The sequence below is a fragment of the Liolophura sinensis genome, chromosome 9 (assembly GCF_032854445.1).
Source record: "Liolophura sinensis isolate JHLJ2023 chromosome 9, CUHK_Ljap_v2, whole genome shotgun sequence".
NCBI classification, from domain to species: Eukaryota; Metazoa; Mollusca; class Polyplacophora; order Chitonida; family Chitonidae; genus Liolophura; species Liolophura sinensis.
The window spans coordinates 36,061,837-36,077,766 of NC_088303.1; the positions used below are offsets into that span (position 1 = coordinate 36,061,837).

Genomic DNA, 15,930 nt, shown 5'->3' on the forward strand with positions numbered 1-15,930 from the left:
TCCATGAGGTGAAACTTACGATCCAAACATTTGACGGCATTTAAATTTGAGGAAAGCAAAGCAAATAGTAAACCACTGCCTTTTGCCATGTACGTGACAAACCTAAACTAAGCCGAAGCAGCGAGAGTTAGTTTTGTTAGTGGAAGAAATACTGTTATCATACAGTCTTTTAGACAGGCATTTTGTAAAGTTTGTACAATTATATCATATATAAAGATTAGTGGTTGAATTTTGCTGAGATAGCAGATGTATCTGTATGACTGTTTACTGTGCTGTCTGACTTTAATTTTATAAATCCATTGAATTTCATGACTCTGGTCTCCAGAATAAAATAATTATGCTTTTAAGAATCAGTGTTAAGTTTTTTTCTTTCTTTTAGATGAATATGGGAAGTATGTATTTTTTTGCTACAATTGATCAGTCCCTGACTTACGTGGTTGTATGTTGAAATCCATCTGCAGCTGGCCTGTGCATTTTATCCACGCTTGTCAGGGACCTTGTAAAAGGTGGCAGTTGATGGGTTTTCCCCCGCCCATAAACCTCATTGCTATCACATTAGTGGCTGGGGGGCTCAGTTGGTTAGCGCAGAAGCCTCTCACCAATGGGGTCGCTGTGAGTTCAAGTCCAGCTCATGCTGGCTTCCTCTGGCTGTACGTGGGAAGGTCTGTCAGCAACCAGTGGATGGTTGTGGGTTTCCCCCAGGCTGTGCCCCGTTTCCTCCAACCATAATGCTGGCCGCCGTCGTATAAGTGAAATATGCTTGAGTACGGCATAAAACACCAATCAAATAAATAAATATCACATTAGTGAATTGTTGAATAATACCACCTCAAAGAAATAAACAGATGACACATTATCCTTATGTTAGGATAAGTATTGTAACTGGCTAGTGTTTGGTGCTTATCAAGTTACATTAAAGGAAAAGGAAAGCTCATTCCTGGTTGAGAATTCCTTGGTCAAGAATATTGCACATTGGGAGGAAACTGGAGCAAAGAATAAACCACCACCCTTTGGCAAACACTGATTAACTTTCACACCCGTTGCACACATATTTTCAGCTGTAGGGCAATCATATTGCTGAAAAACAAGTAAACTGCCTGACAGCTGAGCAGCTGTCAGTCTCTAACCAAGACACAGTGGACAGATGAATATGGATAAAAACTGGAACTTTTCCAACACCTTGTGTAAAAAGCATCTCAAGACACATTAACTTTTGAGGAGGGTTGTGGCTTACATGGGTCCCATAGCCTTGCTTGCCAGAGCTTAACTGGGCAGTTGTTCTCAAGCTGAACTGCTGAAGGAGGGGTGCAAATGCACTCGTAATATCCATACGTTACCAGTTTGTTCACAAAAATCATAGCAATGAGAGGAGCAAACAACAAATTACACAGCTTTCACCCAAATCACTTTATGTGGGAAAGGTTTGCCTCTTTAAGTGGGAAAGGTTTGCCTCTTAATTGTTATTTTATTGGTGTCTGGCCAACAATCTTGCCAGGCCGAGAGCTTGTGTACATGAAGAACAAAAATGTATGAGCTGTTGATTCTGAGCCTGATATGGAAAGATGAAAATGCAATAAGTCACAAATAACTGTAAAATATTTATTTCATGTCTTATACATAAATACATTTTCCCAACATTTTTTCAAGTTATTTGATTGGAGTTATTGCTTCCATTCACCTAAGCAATAAAGGTTGTTTCAAGTCACGCTCCAGTTGTAAGTTTATGCAAAGTCTTTCATACTCTTTATCTTCCCAATGACTTTACAAGTTGATAAACATTCATGGTACAAAATACATAACCAGCAGCAAGCATTCGAGATAGTAAAACGGAATTGCACTGGCAACCATTTTGATTCCCAGCATATATAACTTTTAATAATCACCACAAAACATGGTGAACACACGTATTCGAAAAAAAAAGGTGAAATTTATCGAGTGGCTAGAAAAAAGAAAATCATAATTATGACACTGCATCAACAACCACACTAATTAATCTTGACAGGAATGTTTGGTTCTGTTCCTTCAGAGATCATGATACAGTAGGAATGTTTTCATACAGTTTTAGACTAGTATGTTCCACACTTAATTGCAAGTGTACCTTACAAATCTGATGATAATATTCTGTAATATATTTTGAAAAGTCATCGGTGTCTTTCAGGTAGCTCTGTAATTCAATTCATCCAAGAATTATCGCTGTCTGCATGGTCATGGAATTTTGTCACTTCTTGTAATCAATGTGAACTGTAAAGTTTCCGCCACAAGAAATAATTTGATTTAAATGGTGTTTACTAAATGCTTGCAATTTCGAATTTTTACTTCCACATGTAGGTGTATATGACTATGTATGGTCAGTTTTATAAATGTACATGTAGGTAGAGGGAAGAGAAGTGCCTGGAGTTAACAACTGCCTTTCTCCTGATACCCGACAAACCACAGCCACAGTCAATCTAGCAAGAGCGGGATTTGAGCCTGTGGCCTCACTGCTTGAACTACCATTATTTATTTATTTATTTATTTGACTGGTGTTTTACGCTGTACTCAAGAATATTTCACTTACAAGACGACGACCAGCATTATGGTGGGAGGAAACCCCGTGAAAACCCACGACCATCCGCAGGTTGCTGGCAGACCTTCCCACATAGGGGGTTGAACTACCATGGCAGGAACATTAGCCAAATGAGTAAGATTAAGGCTGCTACAAGAAATGAAAGGGACAGGTTTAGATAACCTTAAAGTGGGCATTCCTTGCACTTAAAATTTGGGTGGATGCATTTAATTTAACATATTAAATGGTCATTACACGGGAAAACTTGGTTAATCTTGCATTCACTGTCCAAGTTTGTGAAGTGAAATGAAATTTTGTATCTTTCATTTCATAAACAAGAAGATGTCCAGCTTTTTGAATAGCTGATCTGAGATCTTTATTTCGGGCACATCTTTTCTCCATTATGGAAGAAGTGTATTTTAAATCCCTCGGGACAGCATCTTAAACAAAAAGGTCCTGTTTACTCTCTCATGGTTAATATATGCCTCAATATAGAGCTTACATCATGAAAACACAATTAAGCTTATATATAAGTCTGAGAAAACAATGCTATGCTATTCCCTGAAGCAGACATATCTGGACACCTGCTTCCCAAAACAAGTCATCACATAAAAATACATTTGTGAGACAAGAAATCTCATACTCTGCCTTTTATATACAGCAACTTTCCCAATTTACAACAAAGATGCCACCAATGTGAGAGGGGCAAAATGTTGTAATAAAATAATCTGTCACTTTGTTGAACAAATGTTGAGCAGTCTACCCCATATACATGTATACATAGCTTTAGCTATCAGTGCATTAGCCCTCATGTCTGTTCTAGTTACCCTAAAGCTGGCTTCTAAATTAACTGTTTTATATGTTACAATGTATTAACTGTTTCAAGGAATTAAAATGAATGATGTTTTGAGAGGGATTTGTATTCTTTAATACTGAAAGGCGTTTCTTGATGCTTTAAATTGAATTCACTGTAAATGCATTTACTACAAAACAGAAAGAAAACAACACATGGCCCCCCCAAAAAAACAGGTTGTAACATACTTGTACATGTAGAACAGCTTGCATATACCAAACCATGAATGATCTGACTGATGGATTAGTTGGTTGTTGTTGCTATACATACAATATCAAGAAAATAACAAAATATATTTTCTGAAGCAATCTAAATTAGCGGCTTAATAATACCCTACAATTTGCATGTATCTTCACTGTTCAGTTATGTAATGTCAATGTATATAACCTGTATATAACAGATATGTGGTATGTACCATACTATAAAGGAGGATATGTATTCTCTGTGCCTTTTCACCGATACATATATTGTACCATATATTGTGTACAAATATAATCTCTCACAGATATATCACATGCTAAGTAGATGTACATGTGTATATATATATATATATATATATATATATATATATATATATATATAATACACGTATGTGGTACACTATATAGGTGTATAATCTGTAACAGCTTTTTGTTTATTTACTTTTTGTTGATTATTGTTTGACGCCATACTCAAGAATGTTTCACGTGTACAAGGGAGGTCAGTATTATATGGGCAAAGGAGCTAGGCAGATGTTCCCAGGCAAGGTACTGAGAAACTCTCCCACATGGGACATAAAAAAGCTACCAATACCCAAGATTAATCTAGTTTAACCAAACAAGTAATTTTCAGTTTTGGCTGGATAAAATTTAAGGGTGGAGAAAACTCTGATTGTCAAGAGTACGTGACCGCTGCTCTTTGTTTGTACTTGACAACAAGCCACCACTGAACTAGTAAGAGACTGACATACTAGCTGAATGAGCCAGCAAGACTCCTCAAAGCTACTAAGTAGGAAGGTCTGCCAGCAACCTGCGGATGGTCATGGGTTTCCCCTGGCTCTGCCCGTTTTTCTCCCACCATAATGCTTGCTGCCATCGTTAAAGTGAAATATTCTTCAGTAGGACGTGAAAAAACACCAATGGAATCATAAAGTAATTAGACCTGCGTCACACCTGGTAATGTGTACCTACATGTAGTCTACTTGTAATCAAAGAAGCATAAAGATCAAAGAAGTGATGGTTTCCTGACAGTGTGTTAAAAAATAAAAAAGTAAAACATAAACTAATTTTGTAACAATATGTTAATGAGGGCCTGCATCTCCAAACTTGGAATGTACGTTGATGAAATACCCTATGGTCATAATCCCGATTAACAAAGCAAGAACCGAAATTTACATACAATAAATCAGCTTAATTACGCCAAAGCAATATGAATCTTCCGCTAATATAATCCCAATGTTGAAATTGACAAATTATTCAATAATAATGATAATGATAATGACTAAACATGAGCAATATCAGGCACATTTTATGTGCTCCACAATAGTGAAGGAAAGCAGTTCATTCACACATTCAGTTAACTGTGCATGCCATAATATCAGCATTCACAGGTACAAACTCTATGTGCGCATAGGTGCCCTACAGGTACGTCTCCTAGGAAATGTTTGCATAGGATCACATAACAAATATAGCCAAATGTACCAGCACTATTAAGTGTCAATTACTACCTACACGTATACTTTCAACTCCATGATCTGTAAGCTAGCCTGGTTTTCATCAGCATGTCTTCACTATGTATATTCTGATATTGCAGACAATCCTTTGACGAAAGAATGCAAGTGACAAACAGATAAAATTGAACTACCTTTTGAAGTTCTAATACTATATACTGCATGCATGTCTGTGCAAAATGACTACAAAAATGAAGTTTTCATTGTACAGGGATGAGAAATGAAATCAAGTCCGTGTGTGAATGTATCTGAAATTATCCCATCTCTTCATATGAGAATTGCTATAATGGTATAAAAATACAAAATAAAGCAAATGATGGTAACTAACAGCAATCCTGTGTAAATAATGATGTTTTGGTAAGTAAATTTGTATATAAAAGGACAAATGAAAAGTCATGGGTCAAACTCGTTTGCATATTTGGCAGGAATACCCAAGTTTTAATTCATATCATCTAATGTGATAAGTTAAAACAAAATTCACATTTGAGATTTGTTTAAAGTTAATTTATCATTTGTTTTATAGAAGTTCTGTCTTCAAATTAATTGCAGTTTGTTTTTTCTTGTAAAAACACTGAATTTACAGCTGTACAGCTGCAGAGGAAGAGACAAATTCCTTCTTATAATGACATACATTTACATTTAGCAAAAATATCAGTGATCCTGAGTCAAGCAACTGTTAGAGTTTGATTCTGACTCAAGATTTCCCAAACTAGTATCAGTTTTCTCATAATGTGCCTTGAAGCATGACTATTTTCACAAAACAAAAAAAAACCCTTTTTATGTACATGTAAATGAAGGCACATTGGATAATGATGATGGCAGTGAAGTAAAATTCAGAATTATCACAACTGAGGAGACCAAACTGAAGTTCAGTGAAATTATTACAGTCTACTCAGTAAGCATGTACATATAATCAACACAAAAATAAAAAGAGATGTGGGGCAGAGAGGTATATATGAGAAAGCACAGACAGAGGTATGGAAAAAAAATAAAGTCTTTCTGATACCGGTACAAGAGAAAAGTGGCCAAGGTAGAACCTCGGAAATGGATGAGCAAACATCAACTACTGTAAAGTAAAATATCAAAGAAAAGCATATATCTAACTTGAGAAAAGGTTAGTATTATATGATCACCAAAATTACTTGAGGAAAATGATTCTTGAGCAAACATAACATGCACAAATTCCACACTGACTTGTGAAAAAGAAAGGAAATTGTGCTTTTGTAAAACATTCTAAATCAAAGGTTAAACGCTAAACATTTCAGACCATAATGTTTGGCAATGATATCATTGTTTTTAAAATTACAAAGTTGACTTTGAAAAAGTAAAAAAAACCATTCTACCCTTGAGAATGGTCAATATATGACATGAATCAAATTCCATGTAACCATGACGGATACGATCCTAGGTGAATGACTTTATAATTCACACACATAGACACAATGTTCAAAGATGTCAGCTACAGTGTAGTTCAACTGTGCCACTGATGTCAGCTACAGTGTAGTTCAACTGAGCCATTGATGTCCGCTACAGTGTAGTTCAACTGTGCCATTGATGTCAGCTACAGTGTGGTTCAACTGTGCCATTGATGTCAGCTACAGTGTAGTTCAACTGTGCCACTGATGTCAGCTACAGTGTAGTTCAACTGTGCCACTGATGTCAGCTACAGTGTAGTTCAACTGTGCCATTGATGTCAGCTACAGTGTAGTTCAACTGAGCCATTGATGTCCGCTACAGTGTAGTTCAACTGTGCCATTGATGTCAGCTACAGTGTAGTTCAACTGTGCCATTGATGTCAGCTACAGTGTAGTTCAATTGTGTCATTGATGTCAGCTACAGTGTAATTCAACTGTGCCATTAATTCTCAGTTATAAGCACATTCCTTAAGGATGCCTAATCTACAGAACAATCTCTGACTGAAAACTGCTACATAACTCACAGGTTATTACCCCTGGGCAAAATCTGTTACATATCTGTCTTAACATAACACTTGTTCAGTGTTTTAATGCATACGATTAGCAATAATTTCCTAAATAAGTGCCTATCAAACTCTGACTCTGGTCAAAAATGGCTTTGCACAATTGGTCCCTTAGGTCCCTGATAGTACCAAAAAATTGTTCCTAGTGATATGTTTTTATAAAATTACTTTTGGATTAGAGACTTATGTACTTATATCGTGCCAACAGTTTTCAGTTCTACTTGGGAATAATTACATGATGTATGAATGCATGACTCAGAAATGTAGAAAGACAAAATTCAGATTATGATAAAAGATTCATCTCAAAGGATACTCACTCAGAAAACATGACACATACATGTATATGACATGTATGTAGCTTACAGGGTCTCTGTTTTGAAAATCTAAGCCCTCTAAATACAGAAACATTAAAGTATAGCCTAATATTGTTGCAATTTTTTTACCGGTAGTTCTGGAGAACATGTGCACATATCCGCTAATAAGTATCACAGTTTATACCCTGTACACATAATATCACCCAATATACCAGCAGGTACATAAGATATTAAGCAAAATATTCACAATTAAAAGACATGCAAACTTGGTTGAGTATATACACATATCACATTTTATAGTTTGCACTTTATGGAATAACAGCAGATTTATTATGGAATGATACATGCTTATATAACAATTAAAATTAAAATATTATTTACAAAGTTCAGCCACAGGCCTTATAATACATTTATATAAATGTTAAAGAAAAGATTAAATATCAGTAGGCAGATCAGCAGGTTTGCAACAGCAACCAATCCTTTCCTTTCAGACAACTGGTGAATAAGGTATACCAAATGATCCTCTCACTCATGATGATTGGTCAAGTAAATACATACATATGCATATATCTAGATACCCACATTATTGGTTATGAAGAATGTTTTGTTTCAGCCATTTGATTGGTCAGCATTATCGGACAAATATCCTGCATTGATGTTCTGAAAAATAAGAATCGAAGATTAAGTGAAATCATTTTTACTGTGAAAATTTTGTTGTTCATTAACATAGTACTGGATACTGGTATGAAACCATTTATCTATATACTAGTATTTGATTGGTTTTTGATGCACTTCCGTACCATTAAAGCTGAGGAATAAATATATATCTACTATGGGTGACTAACCACATGGTGACAGAATCCTCAGGCTGAAAAACACGTTTTCTGGCACCACACCCAGCCACAATGTACTCACTCCCAAAGCACTAATCAGACATAACACTACACCCAGCCACAGTGTACTCACTCCCAAAGCACTAATCAGACATAACACTACACCCAGCCACAGTGTACTCACAAAGACTTATCAGACGTGACACCACACCCAGCCACAATGTACTCACTCCCAAAGCACTAATCAGACATAACACCACCACCCAGCCACAATGTACTCACTCCCAAAGCACTAATCAGACATAACACTACACCCAGCCACAATGTACTCACTCCCAAAGCACTAATCAGACATAACACTACACCCAGCCACAGTGTACTCACAAAGACTTATCAGACGTGACATCACACCCAGCCACAATGTACTCACTCCCAAAGCACTAATCAGACATAACACCACACCCAGCCACAATGTACTCACTCCCAAAGCACTAATCAGACATAACACCACCACCCAGCCACAATGTACTCACTCCCAAAGCACTAATCAGACATAACACCACACCCAGCCACAGTGTACTCACTCCCAAAGCACTAATCAGACATAACACCACACCCAGCCACAATGTACTCACTCCCAAAGCACTAATCAGACATAACACCACACCCAGCCACAATGTACTCACTCCCAAAGCACTAATCAGACATGACACCACACCCAGCCACAATGTACTCACTCCCAAAGCACTAATCAGACATAACACCACACCCAGCCACAATGTACTCACTCCCAAAGCACTAATCAGACATAACACCACACCCAGCCACAATGTACTCACTCCCAAAGCACTAATCAGACATAACACTACACCCAGCCACAGTGTACTCACAAAGACTTATCAGACGTGACATCACACCCAGCCACAATGTACTCACTCCCAAAGCACTAATCAGACATAACACTACACCCAGCCACAGTGTACTCACAAAGACTTATCAGACGTGACATCACACCCAGCCACAATGTACTCACTCCCAAAGCACTAATCAGACATAACACCACACCCAGCCACAATGTACTCACTCCCAAAGCACTAATCAGACATAACACCACACCCAGCCACAATGTACTCACTCCCAAAGCACTAATCAGACATAACACTACACCCAGCCACAGTGTACTCACAAAGACTTATCAGACGTGACATCACACCCAGCCACAATGTACTCACTCCCAAAGCACTAATCAGACATAACACTACACCCAGCCACAGTGTACTCACAAAGACTTATCAGACGTGACATCACACCCAGCCACAATGTACTCACTCCCAAAGCACTAATCAGACATAACACTACACCCAGCCACAGTGTACTCACTCCCAAAGCACTAATCAGACATGACACCACACCCAGCCACAATGTACTCACTCCCAAAGCACTAATCAGACATAACACCACCACCCAGCCACAATGTACTCACAAAGACTTATCAGACGTGACATCACACCCAGCCACAATGTACTCACTCCCAAAGCACTAATCAGATATACCACTACACCCAGCCACAGTGTACTCACAAAGACTTATCAGACGTGACATCACACCCAGCCACAATGTACTCACTCCCAAAGCACTAATCAGACATAACACTACACCCAGCCACAGTGTACTCACAAAGACTTATCAGACATAACATCACACCCAGACACAGTGTACTCACTCCCAAAGCACTAATCAGACATAACACTACACCCAGCCACAGTGTACTCACAAAGACCTATCAGATGTGACACCACACCCAGCCACAGTGTATTCACAAAGACCTATCAGACGTGACATCACACCCGGCCACAGTGTATTCACAAAGACTTATCAGACATGACACCACACCCGGCCACAGTGTATTCAAAAACGCAACACTACACCCAGCCACAGTGTAGTACTCAAAAACACCTATCAGACACGAGACCACACCCAGCCACAGTGTACTCACAAAGACCTATCAGACGTGACACCACACCCGGCCACAGTGTACTCACAAAAACCTATCAGATGTGACACCACACCCGGCCACAGTGTATTCAAAAATGCGACACTACACCCAGCCACTGTGTACTCACAAAGACCTATCATACCTATCAGACATGACATCACATCCAGGCACGATGTACTCAAAAACACCTACCAGACACACTACCACACCCAGCCATGATATACTCAAAACACCTATCAGACATGACACAACACCCAGCCACAGTGTACTCAAAAACACCTATCAGACATGACAAAACACCAAGCCATAGTGTACTCAAAACACCTATCAGACATGACACCACAGCCAGTGTACTCACACCAAAACCACCAATCAGACATGAGGTACCACAGAGTACTCAAAAACGTGACACCACACCCGGCTACAGTGTACTCAACAAAAACACCTATCAGACACGACACCACACCTGGCCACAGTGTACTCAAAAGCACCTTTCAGACATGACACCACAGCCACAGTGTATGCTCACCAAAACCACCAATCTGACGAAACCACACATAGCCACAGAGTACTCAAAAACGTGACACCACACCCGGCTACAGTGTACTCAAAAACACCTATCAGACACGACACCACACCCAGCCACACTGTACTCGAAAACATGACACCACAACCAGCTGCAGTGCACCCACAAACACCTATAAGACATGACACCACACCCGGCCACAGTGTACTCACCGTCACCTATCAGACATGACATCACGCCCAGGCATGATGTACTCAAAAACACCTATCAGACATGACAGCACACCAAACCATAGTGCACTCAAAAACACCTATCAGACACAACACCACACCCAGCCATGATGCACTCAAAAGCACCTATCAAACACAACACCACACCCAGCCACAGTGTACTCAAAAACACCTATGAGACATGAAACCACACCCGGCCACAGTGCACTCTTTAATCACTTATCAGACACGACACCACATCCAGCCATAATGTACTCACACTAAACAACACCTACATGTATCAGATGTAACACCACATCCAGCAACAGTGTACTCACACCAACACACCTATCAGATGGGACACCACACCCAGCAACAGAGTACACACACCAAAACACCTATCAAATGGGACACCACACCCAGCAACAGAGTACTCACACCAAAACACCTATCAGATGGGACACCACACCTAGCGACAGAGTACTCACACCAAAACACCTATCAGATGGCACACCACACCTAGCGACAGAGTACTCACACCAAAACAACTACCAGATGTGACACCACATCCAGCCAGTGTACACACACCAAAACACCTATCAGATGGGACATCACACCCAGCAACAGAGTATTCACACCAAAACACCTATCAGATGAGACACCACACTCAGCCAGTGTACACACACCAAAACACCTATCAGATGGGACACCACACCTAGCGACAGAGTACTCACACCAAAACAACTACCAGATGTGACACCACATCCAGCCAGTGTACACACACCAAAACACCTATCAGATGGGACATCACACCCAGCAACAGAGTATTCACACCAAAACACCTATCTGATGTGACACCACACTCAGCCAGTGTACACACACCAAAACACCTATCAGATGGGACACCACACCTAGTGACAGAGTACTCACACCAAAACACATACCAGATGTGACACCACATCCAGCCAGTGTACACACACCAAAACACCTATCAGATGGGACATCATACCCAGCAACAGAGTACTCACACCAAAACACCTATCAGACGGCACACCACACCCGGCCAGTGTGCACACACCAAAACACCTATCAGATGGGACACCACACCCAGTGACAGAGTACTCACACCAAAACACATATCAGATGTGACACCACACCCAGCCAGTGTACACACACCAAAACACCTATCAGAAGTGTGACACCACACCCACCGACAGAGTGCTCACACCAAAACGCATATCCGATAAGACACCACACCCAGCGACAGAGTACTCACACCAAAACACATATCTGATGTGACACCACACCCAGCCAGTGTACACACACCAAAACACCTATCAGATGGGACATCACACCCAGCGACAGAGTACTCACACCAAAATTCATATCTGATGTGACACCACACCCAGCCAGTGTACTCACACCAAAACACCTATCAGATGGGACACCACACCCAGCGACAGAGTACTCACACCAAAACACATATCAGATGTGACACCACACCCAGCCAGTGTACACACACCAAAACGCCTATCCGATAAGACACCACACCCAGCGACAGAGTACTCACACCAAAACACATATCTGATGTGACACCAAACCCAGCCTCAGTGACTGCTTTGACTTACCTGTTGTTGTTGGATATTGTTATGAATACTAATTATGCTAATAACTGGGACTTCATCGTCATTGCTATAAGAGGTGGAAGGCGTTGGTTCATTTGTGTTTGGTGTATGGGGCGCTGTATCAGCCTGCTGTACTTGAACTGGCTCCCAACTTGGCGATGGGTCATTCTGCATTTGGATTTGCAAATTATGGTACGCCATCACATCTACAACAAAAGGTTTCTTTAATAGCAAGATATGTTTTACCTGAAATTAACACAAAGGGGGAAGGTGGGAATGAATTATCACAGCAAACCTTGGCAAGAGCCATACCCTAAAGTTGGGCTGTTAACGTGATTTTTAAAATATTTTTTCTCTTAATTTTATGTTTTTTAAATTGCCCATCTTTTTCGTTAAGCTTCATAAAAAGAATCCTTTCCCTACCAACCCAATCTACTCTTTCTGACAGATTAGGGCATTTAAGGAATGATGGCAATGCAAATGAGATACTCACCTGATGACATAAAACAAATGAATCTATAATCAAGTTTGTGGTAAGTTCTTCAAACAAGGATGAAGATTAAACAAAACAAATTTGAAAGGAAAGTCCTGACACAATAACTGAAACAAAACAATGAAATAAAAAAAATTTAGAAACTCAAAAAAAAAAAATAAAAAAATAACCCACAGCAAAACAAAACATTATATGTAGAAAATCTGACTCACTTGCTCCTAATGTGCTTGCATACACTGCTGGTGTTCCGTTGAGTTGTTCTCCTTGTTGTTGTTGTCTTCTTTTCCTCAAAAGTCTGATGATACAAATGATGGTGATAAGCACTGTGGAGGCCAGGATGGCAATTGTGACTGCTGCCACAGAGTCCGCCAAAGTGAATGCGTCTCTGGACACAGTAGGCACCCGAGTATCCCCTGGGTCTTCTGTTGCATCAGTCCCATTGGCTAAAGGAAGGTTTGTCCTTGTTTCAATATCAACCACCATTGTGCATGTTTTATGGCTTAGCAACAGTCTCCATCTTGGTCCGTCACCTTGACAACGGATTCCCCCACTAGTGATAAAACACTAGTTGGCAGAAATAATAATAAAAAAAAAAAAACAGATGACTTTTATGACTAGACCGACAGGGAAATAGCTTTTTGGTAAAACATCCCCATGTGTTTTTGTACATTTATAAACGTCGTCTGTTCCTATGATTTGAAGATTGTGATGTTTTTTACCCAACTTTCTTCATTATCACAGACAGAATTACCAGCTGGTTCAGGTGTGTTTGTTATTTTACCAAGTCAGGTACTCGTAGCTTTATTTACCAGTAAAAGTTTTTCGACCATGAAACTTTGCACAGTCCAAGTGACCAGCTAAGATGATGATCACACTGAAAAGAGTTATAGAAATCCTCAAGTAGAGCCGGACAAGTTCATCTGACATCACAAGAATTAAGGTATCACTAGAAAGGCAGTAGACAGCTTCTTGATGTTATTTTCATTTCACAACAAGTCTGATCATTTTCCACTGCCTGATACTTATTGCTATATTGTTTACAACAATGCTCCTTTGTTCATTGGTGCCATATGGTAAATTTGCATATTGTAAAGGCCAATCAAAATGGAAGGAATGATAGCTTGCAGACTAATCAGACAATGGTTATTCATGGAGGGGTGGGAGCCTTGTAACATGTGACTGACAGGTGACCGCTAATTAGTTCAAGTTGCTTTCCTCTTTTTCCATAAATCTCTAATGACCCTGTTAAAATAGAGGGAAAAGCAGTGTTATGTCCACACATACGTTGATGAGCCCCCTTCCCCCTCCCCCTTCTTTAGCCAAGAGGGCTTAAGCGTTTTGCTGAAAGTTTCCTAGAACTGTAACAACAAAGTCATGTACATAAACATATGTGAGTCCAGCTACTGCTGGATTGGCTGCAGTCAGGAGGTTTGTGAGTTGTATGTACCAGCTGATCGAAGGTATCTACTCCCCCCCCCTCCCACACACACAAATTAGGGGCCTGTCATGCAAAGCAGTCAAATACTATATTCTGACTGCATGGAAGCCTCCAGCACTTTGTGTTGTCTGGGTTTATCGTCATGATTTTAGTCAAACCACGCAAATTTGGTGTGTATATAACCGTGACCTAATACATGTGCCTAAATAGCCATACTGTGCACCTACAGAGCTTAATTCTCTTAATACCTCACCAAATCAGCCGTCTGTGATTCTCATTTGGCTTATATTTTCTGATCAATAGCCAAGACTAATTTCTTCAATTTTTAAACCCCGATATTTTGCTGATTAAGTGTTACGTGTTTAATTCTAAATATACTCTGTACGCCTACAAGTACAATTAGAGTTAAACGAAAGGTTGACATTGTCAGGTAGACCTATGTAGTTGTATATATAACTTTAAATTTAGAACCAATATCATATCAAGTTTCTTCTAAGTGTGGAAGCGTGTTGACACAGTCACGTAATCCGATCGGAGACAAACTTCGCCAATTACCTGTAGATTTCCTACCTGTTTATAACTGTAGACATCTTGTCTTCGCAGGTGAAACGGACCTCTGTACCCAACGCCCCCTGGCGGACAATCACCGCCGTAAACTGCTACTGATTGTCACCTGTCACTGTGTACTAAGAATAGGCCAACATGTATTGGGGACGGATCATATAATCGCCCGGCGCTTACAGGACCTTTGTTGTATGTAACCGAAACCTCCAAACCGGCAGAAGATTTGTACATGCGCTCAGTGCTCGCATCTTTTATGCTAAGAATACAGCCTATCTGGGATTCCCTCAAAGGCCGAAGTGAAATTCTGCTGGGGAATCCCGTTTTGAGTCGAAACTCCGAAAGGCACATAACGTGGTTATTGACCCAGCAAATCTCAGGATGCCGAAAACCAATTGAAGTGAAGTGAATCATATATAGGCTTATATATGAGACCTGACCATATGGGGTGCTAAAGAGCGTTGTGTTTTTCGGCATGCAGTATAGAAACTGCAACCAGCGTCGGTAGTCTTTGTGCTCAGAAGTGCGGTACATGGCGTGTGGTTTCTCACCGGTTGAGGGCTCGTCCTACCAGGCAGCGCACACAGCCAACTCACCGTAGTTGGCGCTCGAATAGGGTAGCTTTGTTTGCGGAATTTACCTGTCAGAAATGATGTAGAGCAATTTGTTTTCGTAGGCATAACCCACTATTGCAATTAAAAAAAACAAAAACAATTTAGCTGAAACTTTTGTTGTTTGTTGAAGTAGAATTATGTGTAAATTTGTAAATTAATTCTATGATTTAATTTTATTTTTTTTACATTTAATATTATGCAGTTATGATCTTTTCATGGGATTAAGAGCTTTACAGA

General features: G+C 39.8%; 1 protein-coding gene across 1 annotated transcript; it reads right to left on the reverse strand.

The window, feature by feature from the left end:
* Positions 1-3,996: 3,996 nt before the first annotated feature.
* Positions 3,997-15,212, reverse strand: LOC135475299 (uncharacterized). Its single transcript, XM_064755140.1, has 4 exons — positions 15,089-15,212; positions 13,293-13,644; positions 12,591-12,793; positions 3,997-8,058 (listed from the first exon to the last, which is right to left on the reverse strand). Exons 2-4 carry the CDS (start codon positions 13,561-13,563, stop codon positions 8,008-8,010), a joined length of 525 nt encoding a protein of 174 aa, XP_064611210.1. The 5' UTR covers positions 13,564-13,644; positions 15,089-15,212; the 3' UTR covers positions 3,997-8,007.
* Positions 15,213-15,930: the final 718 nt, after the last annotated feature.